Below are 21,152 nucleotides of genomic sequence, written 5' to 3' on the forward strand. Positions count from 1 at the left end.
ACAGTGCCTCCCATGGGCACATGGGCTCAATAGACATTTCTTAAGGGATGTGAGATGGGTTGAGTGACCAAGAATCCATAGGAGTCATCTAAGTGAAAAAGAGGAAAGTGTATTTAGCCAGTGACAATCATATGAGCCTGGAATGGTCAAGATCAGGTCTGAGAGATGAGACTGGAATGTGTTATAAACCAATGTGGGGAAAAGCTTGAGGAAGGGACGGGTATTCGGAAGCTGCTACAGTAGTCCCGATGAGTCGTGAAGACAAGGCCACTCATAGAGGAATAAGACAGAGTTAGTTTTCAAGACAGAAGAGATAGAATTTGATTACTACCTGGGAGTTAAAAACTAAAAGGAGTGGGGAATGGTGGAAGTTAAAACCTGAGTTTTTTTTCAAAGAGTAATTTAAGATCATATCGTTTCTTAATTAAATTTTCAAACAGCTGGAAAAAAAAAAAAAGTGGAACTCAGTAATGTGAAACCCAGGCTACAGTTACAGTCTTGACCTTGCCAAGTCGGACACTAGTACACCAACCTAGAACATGAGGATCTTGCCTTGATGGAATAAAGAGGATTTCCACCCCAGGAGTAGCAGGGCCAGCATATCCCTCTGGGAGTTTCCATCTCAGAATCAAGAGAAAGAAAGAAAAAAAGGGGAGTGGGGGGCAGGGCGGTTCTTAAGGACTTGAAAGCTTTGCAGGATTCCCCAGAGTGAATCATCAGAAGAGGGAGAGAAAGGGCTCTAAGCCTTTCTACAAAACAACTACTCTCAAAAACTTTTCAGGTGAGTGATGACGCCAGTATCAAACCACTTTCACTGAGCAGCCACTATGTACCAGGCACCATGTTCTACCTGGGCTTAGCCCAGGTTTTTCACCTCCAAAATTGGAAATAAGAAGACCTATTTGTCACAATCACTGTGGTGTTTAAATTGCAAAAATTGCCCTGGCAAATTGATCAACTAAGAGATCACTTTTAACCTTTAGCTTAGCATATAGGTCCTTTCATGGTTTGTCTGCTGCTCCCTCACCAACACCTCCTCCCATGTTGTAACCTTTATGCCGGATTACCGTGGGCCGCACCGTGTCTCCTCACCTCCACACCACAGCTAGGGTAGATGTCCTGTTTTGACTTTCCTTTAGCACCTGATACTCCCCTTCAGAACACTCATTAAAACAGTGATTAAATAATTATCTCTCTGTTTTAAATATTTTTATGTCCCACCAGACTATCAGATTCCGTAAGTGCGAAAATTGATACATTTTGTTTATCCCTAAGTCCTTCTGCTTATCAAGTGAATGAATAAATTTTCCTAGGTAAAATCTTACACTTCTCAAATGCTCAAATTTTAAAATGACTTTTTAAATAAAATTCAGTAAAATAAAACAAAAACAAGTATTTAAGTACCGCTTCAACCCTTAATGACAATAGCTGTCCTCATGACAAGCCAAAGTGAAATGGATCCTGGGTTTCCTTTTGACCTGGTCAGACCTCAAGGACTCCAGCAGTCACTTCCTACTTGCTAGGACCCCACTAACTCCTCCCTCAATGGCTCTATGATTTGAAATCTGTCCTTTTTCTAGCCATCAGCCCTCCTATCACTCCATCTCTAGTGTTTTAATTCCTCTTTTCATGACATACATAATCTATAGGCAATGGGGAGCCACCAAGGTGATGTTCTGGAAAGATGAACTTGACCTTGGTACACATAACAACTGAAGGAAGAAGAGACTAGAACGAGCCAAGTGGCTATTACAGAAGAACAGGGAAGTAATAATAGTGCTGTCCTTGGTCTAGAGCAGTGGCAGGTGAAGTATAATCACTATCTGACTGGGGGAGTCAAAGAAGAAAAGATGGCAGAGGTTTAAAGTCCAAGTGACTACAGGAAAGGTATATACCAAGCCCAGTGAGTGGGGAAAGATGCCTAGTTTAGACCTACAAATAGCATCCTTTACTACTTATCATTAATAGGGATGAATGTGGATGTTCTCTGTATTCCTTTGTTGTTGTTACTGTTGTTTTCTCTTCTACTTTCCAATCTTTCTATATTGAGCATATATTACTTCACTAATAGAGAAAAAACAACAATCTTTGTTTTTTTATGCCACTTTGCTATGACATTTTGATATTGCAATATATGTGAGAGATCATCATGGAGATGGTCAGCAGGGAGACCAAATTGTAGGTCTGAAGGTCATGAGAAGTCAAGGTTAGATGCACATTTTTGGAGTCACCTGCATAAAGTTTAAAACCATGGGAACATGTAAGGTCCTCAAGAGGAGACAGAATTAAAGAGAGCCAGAGGAGGAACTTCTGCCTCGAGCTGCACAGCCCTGAAATCACTCACAGGGAGTAAGCGGTACTGGGTAAGAGCACTAGAAATATCCCATGAGCTAGAGGTTTTATCCCACCTCCTCAGTTTTAAGCTCAGGCAGGCAGAACCCCCTCTGCGCCACCAGAATATTTTGGAGTGGCCTATTGATACAGTTCATTCGCTGTTACAGTGATTTGCTTTGATGCCACCATGCCCACTGAACCGTGAACTTCTTGAGGTCAGGAACCAGCTCTTGTTCAATTCTTTATCCTTCCTTGTCTTCTCCTCACCTAGAACAGTCTCTAACACACACTGGCCACTTCATATACATCTGTGCTGAAGAAACCAGCCACGCCCCTTAGAGCTGTTCCTCCCCATGCCATCCTTCTCTCAAATGACTTAGCTCTCCTTGGTCAGACTGCTTGTGCCCTCCTGTCAGAACTAGTCCTCTAAAACCTAGATGAGTGGATATGTCCCACAGGCCTAATGCTCTTGTGTCTGTGACAGGGATACTACTGATTGCCCTGCAAAAAGCCCTGAGGTGCTTTGCCCACACATCATTCACCCTACTTAGAAAGTTCCCCATCTTGCTCCGTGTACATACTGCTTACCCCTGAGCACAAACCATGTTAGTCCACATGGTATTTAGAAAATCTATAATTAGCCAGGCTAGAAATAAGGCAATAAACTGCCCACCAGAGAGTGGCCCAAACTTGACATGCATTTTTTTTTTTTTTTTGCTTGACATGCGGTTGCCAAATTTAGCTCTTTCTACATTTCTAGATCTATTATGTTGACATTTAAAACCCTTCTTCTAAAAATCCTTGGAGAATTACAGTCTTTTAGAAATAGACACTGCAGAGATAGTCAAGTCCAAAACCTTCCCCCCCCCACGCCGTTGAATTTCACAATGCGGAAGCATTTTATAAACCCTGAAACAACACAGCACTGTGATCCAGATGAATCTCATGGTCACTGGCATGGGGACTCAGTGTCCCGGGGCTCCTGACTCTAGGCCCAGGCTTCCTTCCCATCGCTCTGCCCATTGGATAATGTCCTCCAATGTTTCTTTGTCGCACAGTTTAGGCAGGGAAAGTTAGCATCGATGTGCCCTGAGGACAGTATTTTTCCTCGGCCACTTTGCTCCTCTGCCACTTGCTAACTCTTGCAACAATGGGCAAGTCCCTTACCTCTCTGATTCTTGTTCTTCTCTAATATAAAATAGATGCAATACTACCTGATCTGTCTGTATCCTTAGCGATGCTGGGCAGACCTAGCAGGAAAATGAATGTGCAGGTAGTTTGTAATAACAATTAAGAACAAGAGTAATAGCTAACATTTATTCAGCATGTTTTCTGTGTCAGGCAGGCCCAACTTCAAATGAATTACCTCATTTCATTCTTTTAACAATTCTAAGCAGCATGTTCTGCGACTGTCCCAAGTTTACAGACAGGAAAACAAGGCACAGACGTTTACATGACTCCCACCAGACCCAAAGCTAACAAGGGAAGAAGTTGGAATAAGCTGCCCCATACTACCTGGGCACACAGCAAATATATTAGAACTGCCAGAAACTGCAAGAGATTACATAATACAAATATGTGCTATCACAGGAGAATGACACAAGAGCCTTTTATAGATGAGGCAACTGAGGTCTAGCAATCTCCCACGGCTTGTCCAACATCAAGTAGTATATTTTTAAGATATATTTAGAATATGTCTAGGGGCGCCTGGATGGCTCAGTCAGTTAAGCATCCGACTCTTGATTTCAGTTCAGGTCCTGATCTCAGCGTCCTGAGATTGAGCTCCATGCCTGGCTTGAGCTCAGCAGGGAGTCCGCTTGAGATTCTCTACCCACCCCCTCGCTGCCCCTCCCCCCTGCTCTCATGCACTCTCTCTCTCTCAAATAAATAAATATATCTTTTTAAAAAAAAGAATATATCTAAAGTATTTTATTTTCAGGGCACCTAGGTGGCTCAGTCAGTTAAGTGTCTGCCTTTCAGCTTGGGTCCTGATCCCGGAGTCCCCGGATCTAGCCTCACATTGGGCTCTCTGCGGTGGCTGCTCAGCGAGTCTGCTTCTTCCTCTGCCCTTCACCCCATTCCTGCTCTCTCTCTCAAATAAATAAATTAAAATCTTTAAAAAATAAAGTATTTTTAAAATTTTTTAAAATTTTTAAAATATTTATTTATTTGAGAGAGAGAGTGAGAGAGAGCAAGAGTGGGGGAGGGAGAGAGAGAATCTTAAGCAGGCTTCATGCCCAGCATGGAACCTGACGCAGGGCTCAGTCTCGCAATCCTGAGATCATGACCTGAGGCAAAATCAAGAGTCAGATGCTTAATTGAGAGAGCCCCCCATGCACCCCAAAAGTATTTTATTTTTAAATTGTGGGAATGAGCAAAGCTGTTAGGAAACTGGGTACTGGATTCCATGGCCAAATTTTAAATTCCAGCGCTACCACTTACCCAGCTATGTTACTGGGGAATTCAAAATTAAGTATGTGTGGACAACTGTAAGAATAAATGCTTAAGAAATATTAGCTACTATTACTGTGACTGCCCCAATTCCTGCAGCTGGGGTCCCAAAGCACACTGAGAGTTCTAGACAAAATTGTAGAGTTCTCTTTGAAAATGTTAATGGAGTAATTATAGTATCAGATTTGAAGAGGAATAGGAGAGTCTCAAATGTGAACCTTTTATTTACTTTTTTCCTGATAAATCTATTTTAAAAACCCTATAGCCAAGAATCAAATTTTCAGAAATAGATTTTCATTCTATTTCCTCCCACTACCTGCACAGTCATTCTGATTAATAACCAAAAACATGTTAGAAATAGGAAGAAGGCAAGGATAACCGTAAGTAAATCTAAAGAAGCAACACCTTTAAAGGGGAGGAGGGTATAAGCCCAGTGGGCCAACTGTGCCCCAGGCACTCACAGGCCTGTGGTCTTGAAGAGCTATGGCATGATTCCAAGTCACACAGAACTATATTAATCTGGCTCTTCCACTTAATAGGTAGGTGGCCTTGGATGGAGTGACTTAATTTCTCTTGACGCTATCAAGAGCATGGGAACCCAGAGCTGACCCAGCTGCTCTTCTATGATGGAATCTTTGGGATTCAGGACAATTGCCATTCCTAGTGAGGTTTGTGGTATTTACCATTTTGGTTTTCAGGCCTACTTCACAAGCCCTGACAGGTATCTAAAAAAAGGGAAAAAAAAAAGTGTTTTGTTTTGTTTTGTTTTTATTAAGTAATCTCTAAACCCAATGTGGGGCTGGAACTCATGACCAGGAGATCAAGAGTCGCATGCTCTACAGGCTGAGGCAGCCAGCCGCCCCCTGAGAGGTATTTTTTGGAGTCTTTCAGGAACAGACTGGCCAAAGTGGCTACAGGAGATATATTATGGAATTTAGTTGGACAAATAGGCCCTGAGTTGGCATTGAATCGAATGAATATCAAAAATCTAATGAGCAAAATTCCCTCCATGGCAGATGGATCTGATATTCTATCAAGACAGGGCCTGTCCCCTCTATCTCATCCATACTCCCAACCATGTCAAAGTGAGGTTCATCTGTTCACCTTTTAGTCTCACCTGTTCTTTCCATACACACAGCAGAGTTGAGCCCAAAGAAGGGAGAGAAGCATTCCTATGTCTGCACAGACAGGCTGATCTGAAGGTGCTGTAAGGTACACTTAACTGACTAGAGTCTGAGTGGGCACTTGAGGTTGGATTTCATATGAATTCACTCCTCACAGGGCTACCTCTGTAGCTTGAATCATGTCACCATGATGCTCCAATCATCCTTCCCACAAGGGCCCAAATTCCCCACAACGAGCGGTGCCTGATCCCAGCTTCTAACTCAGCTCCCAGGGTCTTTGGGCTGGAGGCTGCCAAAGACAGGTTACCACTGAACATCAGAGCTCTGGGAAAAAGAAGTTCCCCTACGGAGGTGCCACTGTATCCATCCAACTGACTTCCCAAAGCTCGTTGGATATCTTACTTCCACAGACTTCCGTCGCTATAGCCTCCACAGCAACTTCAGTCCAGAACCATGGCTTGGGAGGCATTTCTTTTGTTGTTGTTGTAGGGTTTCTTTAAGATTTTATTTATTTACTTTAGAGAGAGAGAAAGCACAGAGTGAAAGGGAGAAGCAGACTCCCCGCTGAGCAGGGAGCCTAATGCAGGGCTCCATCCCAGGACCCCAGGATCATGACCTGAGCTGAAGGCAGATGCTTAACCAACTAAGATACCTGGGTGAGCCTCAGGAGGCATTTCTAAACTTGGGACTTAAACTGCTCATGACAGCATGTTGTACTATGGATAAAGCTGTAAAATGGGTATTTTGGAACATATCACAGGTGTAATATAGGACTCATCATTTATTACAACTTGGTCAGCACGTTCATATCATGTCCGTCTTGCCTAGCATTTATACATGTTAGTGTGATAATAATCCTTGCAGTTCTCCTAGACAGTAGGCATTATCACCTTTAGCTGGCATTTGTTGGTTGCTCGTTTCTCACTTATTGGGAGAAAGCATTCTGCCTAATTTATGGATAAAGCAACTGAGATCAGGAGGTTAAGGAACTTGCCTAAAATCATCCAGGACATGTGGGGTAAAACAGGGATACAGTCAAAAGTGGTTCGACTCTGGAATTTAGGCTCTTAATTACCATACTTTTCTATCTTCTCTGTTAGGTGAGGACACTGAGACTCATGGACATTCTCTAACATGCCTGAGGTCACATCCTTACTTGCATTTGACACAAAAGTCTGAATGATAGCTACATCCCCTTTGAAACGGTAAGCTCCTTCTAAACTTGAGTTCTGGATACATCAGTGCACCAGAAGAGTTTTCAGACGCTAAAACATTCAACAACCAAAGTGCAGAGACTCACAGTGGCTTTTCTAGATGAAAAGCCAAATCGGATAGTGGCTGATGACATCGTCCAGTCTCTGATAACCCTTATGCCACTGGAGCTGCTGAAGATGACTCCAGATGTAGGAATCTGTTCAAACGCCAAAAGTTTTATCATAAGACTAGGCAGCTCATGATTAAAGAGGCACTGAAGTCCCCAGAAACAGAAATGCCCTTTCAGAAATTTTCCACATTTGTTCTTGCTTCGAGCCATGATAAAGTGTTTCCAGTCAAATACACCAGCTAAAAAGGAACCTATTTTCTGAAAGAGAAGTGGCCAGTTTGGGTCCAGCACTTATAAAGGTTCCTGGTACCACAAGCCATGAAACAGTCCAAGGTGAAGTGGCACTGTTCACAGAGAATCCCAAAGGACCTGAAAACTTCGGAGCAGGAAGATTTCTGAGCTGCCATGTCCAACCCCTTTCAACTTAACAGGGATGCAAGTGAGCCGAAGGGACTTGTCTGAAGCCACGGAGCAGGTTCCTGAGCGGCAGAGCCAGGATCTGTAATGAAGGGTTGGACATGCCCAGGTTGCAAACAGCTCCAGTCCAAGGACTCACTCCTGGAGTAGGCGCACGTTTGCCTGACTCCCCCCGCCCAACTGGGCGGTGGGGGGGAGGGGGGGGGGACAAACCCTCAGAAGCAAATTCTGGTTTCAAACATTGTAATGAAGCTTCTCATTTCCCAGATCTCTCAGTGAAAATTTTAAAGGCAAATCAAGAAATCTTATGGCTAATGTCAAACTCTGACAAAAGTGCCCCTAAGGTAGGTACACAGGCTCCTTTTTTTTTTTTTAAGATTTTATTTATTTATTTATTTGACACAGAGAGAGAGGGAGCACATGCAGGGGGAGTAGCAGGCAGAGGGAGAGGGAGAAGCAGGCTCCCCACTGAGCAGGGAGCCCCATGCCAGGCTCCATCCCAGGGTCCCGGGATCATGACCTGAGTCAAAGGCAGACACTCCACCAACTGAGCCACCCAGGCGTCCCCACAGGCTCCTTTTCATAGATTACAGAGGCCAGAGAGAAACACAGAAATAATACATACACACGATACCCCCAATACATACACACAAAGATCCTTGGATTCCTCAAAGCTGAGAACCTCAAACTCGCTTGACTGAGAGGGGGGCAAGAGTTGGAATAAATTAAGAGATTAAAAAGAGCAATGGGTAAAGAAAGCCCCTCTGCCTGGAACGCTCCTGGTTCCCGCTGTTAACCGATCTAAGGGCTTCCCCCTTGGTGGCGGGCATGACACTAAGGGCCGCGTCACCAGCAGCGTCGCCCACGCCCGGAAAAAGAGCTGGAGACGGAGAACTCCCAACAGTCTCTCTCTCTCTCTCTCTCTCTCTCTCTCTCTCTCTCTCTCTCTGCGTCCCTGGGGAGGCCCGCACTGGGTAGAGAGATCCCAGGGGAGGGTGTGCGAGGGAGTTCAAGCAACAGCCCCAACGCGCCAGGGAATGCACTTGAAGTTTAGCAAGAGAGAAACTTTTGTTTTCTTTGAAACCAAGTCTCCAACCCACCAGGAAAAGTCTTGTGCGGTGCGGCACCCGGGACTGGACCGCAGCCCCCCTGCCCGGGCACTGCAGACCCGCTGCGAGGCCCTCCTGCCCTCGAGGAGGGGTGCTCACCTGCGATGTCCCAGAGCTGCAGGCGCACCACCGTCTCCGGGTCCCAGTGGAGCACCTTGAGCGCGAAGTCCACGCCTATGGTGGCCCGGTAGTGCGAGGAAAAGTTCTGGTGCACATAGCGCTTGATGATGCTGGTCTTGCCCACGCCCAGGTCGCCGATCACCAGCAGCTTGTACAGGTGCTCCTTGTGCGGGGCCTGCATCCTGGCGGGCAGCCCGCGTGCCGTGCCGGACTGGGGAGCGCAGCCGGGGCCTGGGCGGGAGACGGACTCCGGGAGCACGAGTGCGGGCGCCAGGGAGAGGAGCGGCGGGGCGGGGGCGAGGGGCGGAACTCCTCCCCGGCCGCCTGGAGAAACGCCCAGACAGGCGCCCAGGGGGTTAATCCTCCTTCCTTCCCCGCGCCGCCTTGGAGGGGGGTGGAGCGTCTCCAGGAAAAGGCACGTAGGGGGCTCCAGTCTTAATGCCTGTTGCAAAGGTTATTTGTGCAGCACTTTACAGTTTCCAAAGACCCCTCCTTGCCTGTGATCCCGAAGACAAAGCTTTGAGGTGTGGGCTTTATTTTCCATGTTTTCCGTGCGGGAAAACTGCGTGTGGAAAAGTTCAGTGCATTGCCGCAGATGAAAGTGACAAGCCTGGCGAACCCAGGGCACCTGAGCTCACAGCCCCGCCCCCAGCCCGCACTGTAGAGAGAGCTTGGAAGAGAGGCAGCTGACAATACAATTTCAGGAGACAAGATCCAGGTTTGGGTTCCTTCTGCCCTGGTTTTTTGAAGTGAGTGGCCCTGGGCAAGTCATTTGACCTAGGGCAAGCCTCGGTTTGCTTTCTTCCTCGGTGACGTGATAATGGTAACCCAGACCTGTCACCTGCCTTGCAGGGAGAACATCCAGCACTTTCACACCTATTCAACTGTCAGCAGCCTAACAAGGGCAACCAGGGGGCTGAAAATGCAGGGGGCATACTTGGCTTTTAGCCTCCTCCTCTCCTATCCTAAAAGCTCTGGGCAACATTGAAAGACAATTTCAATAACTAGTCAGATTATTTTAAGTGATAACAATAGCAAATATTTATCCACCACTTGCTATATGCCAGTTTTTATATACATATCACTTTATTACCTGAGCAGTCTTAAAATTGATACCATTATTCTTCCCATTTTACAAAGGAGGAAACTGAGGCCTAGATATTTTAAGTAATGCACCCAGTGTCAACCACTAATTAGGAAAAAGCCAAATTAGAAGCCAATTTTCTGAGCCAAAGAGGGTTTTTTTGTTTGTTTTTTAATGTATTCTTTTAACCAATATATATATTTGTGCTTGGGATGATACAGAAATAACACAAGATTCCTGGTCTCAAGAACTTTACCTTCTTGTGGATGGGGGCAGACAAGACAAACAAAAATAAATGCGTACGATTTGTAACATATTAGTCAGTGATAAAATAAGGTAGGGGAACAGGTATTAAGAGTTGGACTGGGGTTGGCCTTCTAGATAGGGTGGCCAGGGAAGGCCTCACCGAGAAGGGAACAATTCAGTAGGAACATCCATTTCTGAGGAAGTGGCTTGCAGATCTAAGCAATGAGCGGATGAGCACCCTGTACCAAAGTGAGTCATTTTGTACCCGAATGTGCCAGGAACTGAGCAACGTCCCCACCATCTCATTTCAACTTTCCAACTGTATCAGGAAGTATTTTGTCCAGTTTACAGATGAGAAAAGCAAGACAGAGAGCAGCTTTCTCAAGCCCACACTGTGATAAAACCGGGATTCCAATACAGGCTTGTGTGAAACAGAGAAGAGAACGTTTGGCAGCCCACTGTCTTTCTGTTTTCATCCGACGCTGCACATGCTGTCCCTCAGCCTCCACAGGCCTCACAAGCAGACGGATACCCCAGCTGCCTGACCCGGATAAGTCCCATAACCTCAGTTTCCACATCCACAAAAGAGAGTAAGGACATCTACCTTCTAGGGTTGGTGGTAGAAGTAGAGGCTATGTAACAAAGTGCCCAGCCTGTCGTAGGTGCTGAATGGCAGCTAGGAATAGCAAATGAGGGACGAGCTTTTCACACCACGTTCTCTGATATAAATACTGGGGACCAGCATCATGTCTTGTCAGCTTTCTAGCCCCTCGGGGGGTAACTCAGAAGCTTTGCTCATAATGGGCATGAAGTGAAGGTGTGCGGAATTGCTCTGGTTTGTGTCTTAGTGAATACTTAGATTGGTAGACATCCTTCTTTGGTTTCCGCCCACGCAAGGACACACCAGGCAGATTATATCTAAGGAGTGAACAAAGTATTCTACCTGCGTAAGGTATTGGCCAACACTGTGGCTTCATTTTGCAGGGAGGGGAGTTCACAAACCTGAGGGTCCCTAGGCCCTTCTTAGAGCTTGAAAAATGAGCTTTAATGGCAAAGACCCTCGCCAGACCTAAAATCTGACTCTGTAGATCTGAAGACAAGTTTGATCTGGGCAAGGAGCCAGTGGTGGAAACAAGGAGGGGGTTGAAGTTTGAGACATTACATGAGCCAGCCCTCACTATTATGCCTGACCCAACTGCTTCACAGGCCCCAGCCTGTTTTCCCAGCCTCGTCCCAGCTGAGTCATCCCCACCCTCACCTGGTCTCCTGTGCTGATCAGGAGCATGTTGGAGCACCAGGCAGTGAGATTCATTGTGACGGACAGACAGACCCAGACCCAGGTTTTCCAAAACCGGAAGCTTATAAAATTGGGTGGGGGGGGGGGAGTGGTCTTTAAGCAAAAAAAAACAAACAAACAAAAAGAAGAAATTAAGGAACAGGTCCTGAAGCTTTAGCCTCCCTGCATCTCCAGGGGGAAGGCGATCCCTCTGTCGGGGGCAGTGGGTAACCAGAGACAGCGAGCTCCCTGGCTAGACAGGAAGTATTGCAATTTGTTTCCAGAGTCATTCATTTAGGTCTCATGACAATTCTTCACAGTGGGAAGAAATTACTCTTGGTTGATATTTTTTAAATCTTTTAGACTAAAGCGGCTCGGTGAGCTTGCCAGGCTAGCAGCTAGTGAAATCAGGAAAGACCCCAAGTAAAATGCGGGAATTGGGTTGCAAGATCTCTGGAGCTTACTGCTGACTCACATGTCAGAGCTCTGGGCCTTTTAGACACCTTCCGCCCGAGCTGTGGCGTTGTCTATCCTGCATTCCATCTGCTCCCCCCACCCAATTAGGACATTTGGGAGAAGGCTGTGGAAGGGCCATTTCAAAACAAACATCATGCCACGGTTTTCTTCCGGTTTCATGGCTCCGTTCTCTCCTCAGCTGCTCCACATTTGCCCCAGAGATAAGGGCTCTCCAAGCACATTTTTTGCATGGCATATCTTTCTGTGTCCCCTTCCTTCTCTTTGAACTTTTCTTCCCTCAGAACTAGGCTGCAAGCAGGGAGCCAGGAAGTTGAGGACAGAATATCCACTAGATTCAGGCTAGAGTAGTTCTAAATGAAAAGGACATTAGCCAATAGGTCGACCATCCTTGCCTCCTATCCTCCCTCTACCCCCAGATTATGGGATGCCATAAGAACCTATCGGTCCCAACCTGAGAATCCATCTACCTCAGATACCTTGGGACTATTCGGGAGAATGCCTGGCTTTATCCTGACAAGCCGGCTCTCCTTCCCTCCAGAGAGAATAGCTGGGGTTGTGCCATGTGGCTCCTCCCAGCAGCCACACTGCACCATGGAGACCTGTTTCCCACAAAAACCCTTACAGCATCTCTGGTGATGCTTTGATAATCTTACTACCCTCAAATTGCTACACCACAGCATGCCCTCTCCTGAATAACAGGAAGGGAGATGACTCAAGGCTGTAAAAGCTATATGAGACCACAAAGTGCTCAGAATTCAAGCATGGAAGGCCATTCCAGAAAGCACCGAATTAGATTTCTCTAGGTCTCCATTCCCTTGCTATCCAACATGGGTGCGTATTCTTGCATGTATTCAGTGGTAAAACTAATTTAAAAGATTGGAAATTGCTTTACGAACATAAACGTAAGGCCCGCATGTTTCCCTCCCAGGGCTGTTGCACTAGGTGAGTCCCTACAAAGTTACTTTATTTGCCTTCACCAATAACAGAGCAGTAGGGAGTTATTCATTAGTTCATATGGCTCTTCACGATTGCTCTGAAGAATTACTTAAATGACTTCAAGATAGGGTACCAAAGACTCTGTTGGAGGAAAGGTAAGGTAATATTTCATAGATTAATGCAAGCAATATATCTTCTGAAAAAGGCCTCTAAGAGATTACCATAGAATTTATCATCCAAACAGGGACTCTTGAGAGTGAAAGGGAGACCTATTAATAATCACACCAAACCACAGAAACAAGCCAGGGCTGTCCAAAAGAATGTTTATTCCTGAAGCAGAGGGCTAGAGCTCTCAAGTGAGATCCACAACCAAGAGTGACATTTGAAAAAATCTCTTAAATCATCATTTTAATAAATAGTTCTGCCAAGTTAAGGCTGAACAAATTTCTTGTTCTCTTCAAAGTGTCCCCCTTTTATCTGCTAGCTTGTCAGAAGCCTGTACTGACTTGCAATGAGAGTTATATCCAGTATCGACTCCGGACTGAGCAGGTATCTGGAAGTAGGCAACTCTTTTCACACTATTTGGAGAGAGGCCAAGATGGATTCTATATGGAAAGTGCTTGAAATGAATACACTTTGGTCTATGAGAATTTTGATGTTGGACTTTTTACCCAGAAAGAAAAACTATAATGGAATATTTAGTGGTTATCATCAGAAATTGATTGCAGGTGAGTTTTTGAACCCACCATTTAGTTTGGACCAAGAAAAGCAGATTATGCCCTAAACCATTTTCAGCAGATTTATTACCAGCTAAACTTATATGCTAAAGCTGCACACATTTGACTTGCTTTCAACAGATGGGGCTGAGCTGGGATTTATTTTTCTCCTAACCCACCCAATATGGACGAGTACAAATAGGCTATGGAATGGCCAAAAGACAAGCATCTGAGAACACGGAGCAAAATGACTTGATATGACTCAGAGTTTCAACTTCCTTGTATTGAGTACCTACCATGCACTTATTTAACCTTCCAACCAGACTGTTGGTAGGTATCCCCACTTTGTAACGAGGGAAATGGGGATCGGAGAATTTAAATAATTTGTCCAAAGTGACAGAATGAAAATTGTAACTCATGATTCCTAAATCCCTGCTTTTCCTACTCTATACACTCCTGTGGCCATGCGGTAAAATCAAGATCCAGACTTCTCCAGCTTTGTTTCTGCTATTATCCCAGATAGCATGGCTATAAAAAGGGGGGGGAGGGGTGATTCTATTTCTGTTTTACAAAGTCCTAAGTATGGAGGGAAACATCCAATAAAGGAGAAAAAGAAAGATGCATGATTCAAACATGAAAGGGTACATGGCACCCTCCCTCAACAACACAGGCAAAAAGGCAGCACTCCACTTGGATGGCATGCTATCCATTTGTGGGAGTGATCTGAGTCAGCAAACATAGAGCACATAAGACAAGGAGTCTACTTCTGATGCTCTCAGAGAAGGCAGCGGTTTAATAATAGTCAGGATCTCCTGGGAGTGAGCCCCCAGCCCAGAACAAGTGGGGACAAGGGGACTGGTATAATCTCGCTCAGAGGATAACTAGAGAAAATTACTGACAGAGTGTTGATCCAAGAATATTTATCTGCAAAGCACCATGACAGAATTTTTTTGAGGGTCAGGGTCAGGAGTGGGGTCTCAGATTTATCCACAAGAATGTCCCTACCATGAAATCTTACCATTTACACTGAGGTAGATGGAACTGGAGGGTGTTATGCTGAGCAAAATAAGTCAATAAAAGAAAGACAATTATGGTTTCACTCATATGAGGAATATAAGAATATAGCACAGAGGATCATAGGGGAAGGGAGGGAAAACGGAAAGGGGAGAAATCAGAGAGGGAGACAAACCATGAGAGACTCTTAACTATGGGAAAGAAACTGAGGGTTGCTGGAGGGGAGGTGTGGAGGATGGGGTTACTGGGTGACGGGCATTAAAGAGGGCCTGTGATGTGATGCGTACTGGGTGTTATATGCAACTTATGAATTATTGAACTCTACATCTGGAACTAATGATGTACTATATGTTGGCTAATTGAATGAGAAAAAAAAAAGTCCCAACCATCGACATGTTTGCACTCTGGTTAGAGCATTGGTCAGCAAGTACACACATAGCCTCTACCTCCCCTTCTGCCCCCTTCCCAGATCCCTTCACTGGCTCCTTCCTTTCTCTGCTGCCCACCACTCAAGTGTGCTAGTCTCCATCTGTGGGGCTCTGCCTTTCCCTGCCTGAGCTCATCCACTTCTGTGGCAATGGAGCAAACAAGACTATGGATTCAACTCTGGAATCAGGCCCACTTACCTTGGTTTCCCATTTGAACTTCACCACCAACCAGCTGTAGGACTTCCATAAAGAAATGTAGCTTCTGTAAAACTGTCTCTTCAGGTGTAAAATGAGGATAATCATTTCCACCTCCTGCAGTTTTTAGGACACCTGCATGAAATTAGGCAGTGAAGTACCTCACCTTGTGTTTGGCCCAGGATATGTACTGAAAAGCAAATGTTGCTAAACTATCAAATGTCTGCTGATGATTTCTAGATCTGTGTTTGAGACTCCAACCCTCTCCTGCATCCCATACGGCCTTTGGGGCACTTCTGCCAGGCTCTCTGGCAGATGTGTCAAGTCCAGCTTAGGCAAAACTGAGCACATTATCTACCCTAACAGACTTGTTCCTTTTCCTGTATTCCCGGTTTTGGTCCGTGGTTCCACCCTCACCAAAGTCTACCAAGCCTGAAAACTCAGTCACACTCGACTCCTCCCTCTGAATTACCCACACCTCCCCTCATCTGAGTCCTCTGATTCTATCTTGGACAAATTCCTAAGTGCATTTCTTCTACTCCACTCTGTTAGAACACAGAGGTGAACATCTATTCAATATTATTGAGGGCGAAGGATTTTTAAGCATTATGCAAAAGGCCGAATTCATAAAGGAAAAACATTTTAAATGTATATATATTAAAAATTACCAGAGGCAAGACAAATGGTAAATGCAAACTGAGGAAAAATTTGCAACTTTTAAGACAGACAAAAAGGGAATAGAGTTTATATATAAAAAGCTCTTGTAAATTATTTTAAAACATCCAAATAGATAAACGGACAGGAATATAAATAAACCACCACACAAGAAAAATGAAAAGCCAGGAATAATAGAAGTAGGAAAATTAAACAATGAGATACCATCCTCCACTTTTCAAGCAAATATATTTTAATACTAAAAATGCCCATTACTGACAAAGATGCAAAGAAATGGATATGATCATATGATCGTGGTGGGTCTATAATTTGAGAAAAAGCCATTGGAGGGAAATGTGGTTATATGTATCAGGAACCTTAAAAATGTTATGTGTCCTTTGACCGAATGATGCCATTGATATGAATTTATGGTAACAAATTCATTAGAGGTTTGTACATATTTAACTTCACGAATGCATATTACAGTGTTACTTGTCATAGAACAGAATGGGAACTTCCTAAATGTGCATCAGGTTAAATATCATAATGACATAAATACGCAATGGCACATTATACAAGCTTTATAAAAATGAGGTAAAAGAAAAATACCAAATGACTTGGAAAGGTGTTCATCATATTTTTCACAATATTTTAAAATTGGAAAAAAAATAAAATATAATACCCGATTTGGCATATCTAACTATCTAGTTTCCATTTTACATATATACATAAATACCCACCAAAAAAAGGTATGGAAAATCTATTTGTTATCAGAGATTGTCTCTGGATGATGAGGTTACTGCTTTGCTGTATTACTTTTTTTTTTTTTTTTTTTTTTTACTTTTCTATATATTTTTTTACAGGGAACATTATTGATTTCAAAGTAAGAAAAAAAATTTTTTTTAAATGAATGGACAGCAAACAGATCTTGGAGCAGGTTGGCCAGCAGCCCCATTCCAGGCTTCAGCCATCATTGTGTAACAGTGTTTTCTAGGCCTCTCCTCCAGGTGCTCAGAATTGGTGCTTTAGGTTTCAGTCTTTTTCCAGCCAACCTTTCTCCTGATTCCACTGATCTTATCAGTGCTGAGATGTTTGCCCTCCCAGGGGAACCATGGCACCATTTCATGGGTGGCATAATGAGGCCCACGCTCCAGAATGTCAGACGGTTCCCCATGCTGTCCTGGAGCTCCTGCCCCAGCAGCCCAGGCTCAGCTGCCTGAAAGGAGGTATCGTCTTTCCCCTAAAGAGATGGCCTTCTCCCAAACCTTCGTATCCTCCTCGTCTCCTTCCTGCTCATGTCCTGCTTTTCCACTCGGACACCAATTTGCTGATTCTTCCTTCCGATATACCTCCCACTCACCCTGTGCTTTCCATTTTGGTCCCTCTTGACATCTCATCAAGTGGCTGCTTCCTCAGGAAATCTCCCTTGGGTCTCTTTCCCCTTCTTAGACCTGTCTGTTACCACTCTGAGATCAATCTTCTTCAGAAATAATTTTTTCCAGTAGGGCACGTCTCTACTCACAACCTCTGAACTGATTTTATGTTTGAGAGTAACAAATTTGGTCTTATTTAACCCTTCCTGAGTGGTTTTCTGTTCTATGCAACCAAACCAAATCCTAAAGGATAAACCTCTTGACGTCCAACAAGGTCCTCTCCTTCCGGCACACCTACATCACAGCAGCGTTTATGTACACCGTTCCGGCTCTGCATCCTGCCAGAACTACTTTTGGAGATTTCCTCCCAATCCATCCTACTGATCATATATCTTACCAGCACCTGGCACAGTCCCTGCCGTGTCACACCCACGGGCTCTAGACGAGGTCTGTCTTCTTTCAGACCCGGCTGCATTTACTGTCCTGGCTTGGGCAGACAGTAAAGGTTTGAATGACAATGGAAAATACGAACTATGTGAGGCCATGTCTTACTGCCAACCACTTTGAGCCCTGGATGCAATAAGCTGCTTGCTTTTTTCTACAAGGAACTTGAGCATTGCTGCTGGGATCCACAGAGAGCAAAGGGAAGGGGGGGGGGCAGTCCCATGACTGCTAGACTAGAAGTTTTAAGGGCTGTGTTCCATTTTTGACTCTGCCACTAACTCCCAGGTCGGCCTGGTCGCTTCACCCCACACTATCAGACTCCTTTTGAATACCTTCTCTAAACAGGTAAGACCATCTCAAAGACAATCGGGCCATATACATGAAGAGTCTTGAAAATAGGCGTAATTATGCAACAAACAGTAGATGCCTTTAACCAGCTCTTCCTCTTTTAAGAATCCAGCCTAAAAAGTAATCAGTCTTTCAAAGATTTGTGCACAATAGTTTTAGTAGCCACCCGAGTACCGATCAATAGAAAATTGATTAAAAAGACAATGTCATATCCAGAAAATTTAATAGTTGATCGCTATTAAATATCACATTTGTAAGAAAAAAAATACTTAGTGCCATGTAATGTTTAGGATATTATTTGGAAAAAAGCAAACTTTGAAATTTCACATGAAACACATCTATGTTATCATCTGTCTGTTCACAACCCTCCTGGGAGCTTCCCAGGTGTAATCTGAAGCCAGCCCCCATCCTTGGAGGGCAGGAAGAGAGGAATAGAGGCAGGCCACTCCAGGCTGGTAGGTGGCTGTTCTAATAAGCAAAGGGAACTTATATAGAAGGCTGGTCTTGCGTGGCAGCAGGATGAATGAATCCCCACACCTGCCCTCCAAATCTTAGGAGTTTATGAAGAGGTCGTAACTGGGCTCGGTCAGGTATACTGTGCAGTTATCCTCAACGCTATATAATAACTATCTCAAGGCTATGCCTCTGGAGCAGCCTCTGAAAGCAGGAGAGGCAAGCAGAACCCATATTCTCAGGCTGGGGTGGGGGGTGGGGGCTCTGAGTGGCCAGTGACGTTCCCCCAACATCATCCCAACCTTGCAAACATATGTGCATGATTATACGTATAGCTGTCAGGAACCTTACCGAAATACTATTTATTTTTATTTACTCTTGGTATTTTGAAATTTTACAGTAATACACCTTTGTTGAAGTAACTAAGTAATCCCATGCCTTTTTTTTTTTTTTGGCAGCAGTGTTCTTGCATTATTTCTTTGATAACTTGATCTTTTTTATCTATTTGCAGTACTTTGAATTTTTTTAAATCTAATTCTAAACTGTCATTATTAAGACTTTTTTTTTTTTTTTTTTTTTTTTTTTAGTGTTTCATTCTTTTTGTTTCTTTATCTTACTTTCTGGAAGACTTGCTTGACTTGCTTTTCCAAGTGTTCCACTGAAAGTTTCTTTGTTAGCCACAACTTTTTAAAAATGTGACAGCTTCCAAAAACATAAATATATACCTTGATCGATAAGTATTCTTCATTGATTTTTGCAAACAATTTCATAGCAGCTTCCTAAACATTATTAGAAACTTCACCAGCTCTCCCCACCCCGACCCCACTGCACTTGAAAGTCTTTAGCACTGTAATTGTATGATGCCTATAGATTTGCAAGCTCTGACAATCCCCAGCCTCAGCAATACCTAGGAGTTTTGTGAAAGAGGTAAAAGATGACCACTGGGGAGCAGGAATTCTTAAATTGCCTTGATCAATACTGGAGGACCCTTTCAGTGAACTAAACTCACTTCAGGGCAAGCTAGGGGGTAGGGAAAACGACTAGTTTTTGCTGCTTTCTCCGCAGTTATCTAATGGCCCTCTTTAGTTCAGAAGCTTGGGTTAGGAAGAACTCAAAGGAAAGAGAAAACATGGGCAAAGAGGAAGGATGGGAGTGTGTTTTTGTTGTTGTTCTTAAAAAAAACCCTCTTGGCTCTGGTCTGTTTAGACTCCAGTCTACCCATTTTAATAGGGTTTGGAAATAGCTTTCTGTTGATAAGGGTTTGGATCCCAGATTTGTCAGCAGCTGGGTACCTGGGTCAGAAGCCGGCTTCTCTCAGCCAGTTCCCCTGGAGAAGAAATACTTAGCTAGACAGCTGGGATCACCTCCCCCAGGTAAGGCCTACTGTTACACAGACTGGCCTATATTACAGGGAATAGAGCTTCAAGGAGGACCAGACGCCTCCCAGATGTGTCTGTTGGGTTTCGTGAGGCTGGTAATTTCATGATAAGTTTTAAAAAAGAAAAAGAAAAAAAAAAAGCATCAGCTTCCTAGGTTGTTGGGTACCAGAAGGCTCAGGAAGATCCAGGCTACAGGTACTCACAACTCCAGGACCCAGGGGACTAGTGTCTACAACAGCTATAGAGAGGGAAGAGCGCCTCCTCCACTGAGTTCAGAGCTCCTGGTGACAGCCACTGCTGAGTGGTTTTTGCTGCTGCTTCCTTCTTTCAATGAACTAATTCTTTAACCAAGCCTGTACTACTGGCTCACTGAAGTTAAGGTACTCCAAGGTAATCCAATCCAGGCATCTGAGCTTGATGTCGCATCTTCCAACACTCTCAGCTGTTCTGGAATAAAATCTGTGCATCTCCAATGAGCACCTCTTGGCTGTGCTGACATGAGAGCCTTCTGGAAGGCAACAGTTCAATCAGCTGAATTACTGCTGAGTCACTCCATAGTACCTCCGTTTACTCAAGGTTACATATTGTTGTTTTGTTTTAATAAAAGGTTTTACAGTTTGTTAATTCTCTTCCACTTAGGAAAACTTTACATGGTGAGGAACTTGCCTTGGGCCCTTTTGAAAGCCGTCCGCTTGGAGAATAACCATGAGCAAGCAAGCTCCCGATGCTGCCCGTCTCCACCCCCATCAGGGTCACGGCCTCTCCAATCCATGGCCCGTTGGTCTTCCAGCTCCTGGTATGCAAGGTTGGCATTCTTTCCTACTGATACAGACTCCTGAGGCTCAGCCTGGGGGATTAGACAGCCCCTTGCCCTCCAGAGAAAAGGGCCAAATAAATAATAATTGAAGATGAAAGGGATTTTCACAGTTTCAACTAAGGCTAAGAAGATTACATGTATTCTAACCCTAATCACAGTGGTAGCTTTATTGCCACCAGGGTTCACGGTGAGGTCACAAGTCACTGGCAGTAAATAGGGGCCTTGGAAGAGCAAGTTATGTATCAATGTGCATTGTCTGCTGTTTGCTAATTAGCGAGTGCTGCCTGGCATTTATGATGCAGCGAAGTTAGCAGAACTAGGGAAAACAAGATGTGGGACACTGGACTGAGAGGCATTACTGAAAAGCCTGTAATTATGGGTCCCAGGTGAAGTGACAGCCATCTTAGCTGAGAGAAGGAAACATATATATGTA

The 21,152-nt window shown here is 44.3% G+C and overlaps 1 protein-coding gene across 1 annotated transcript in view; it reads right to left on the reverse strand.

Annotated features, from left to right (window-relative positions):
* RAB38 (RAB38, member RAS oncogene family) overlaps positions 1-9,281 on the reverse strand; it is a 51,780-nt gene extending 42,499 nt beyond the window's left edge. The window contains exon 1 of the mRNA XM_045815591.2: positions 8,859-9,281. Within this exon, the coding sequence (XP_045671547.1) occupies positions 8,859-9,060 (202 nt within the window). The 5' untranslated portion in view covers positions 9,061-9,281. The remainder of the gene's footprint in view (positions 1-8,858) is intronic.
* Between the last annotated feature and the right edge of the window lie 11,871 nt (positions 9,282-21,152).

This window comes from Ursus americanus, chromosome 16 (genome assembly GCF_024610735.1).
Source record: "Ursus americanus isolate L20-20 chromosome 16, mUrsAme1.1.p, whole genome shotgun sequence".
In the NCBI taxonomy this organism is placed as follows: Eukaryota; Metazoa; Chordata; class Mammalia; order Carnivora; family Ursidae; genus Ursus; species Ursus americanus.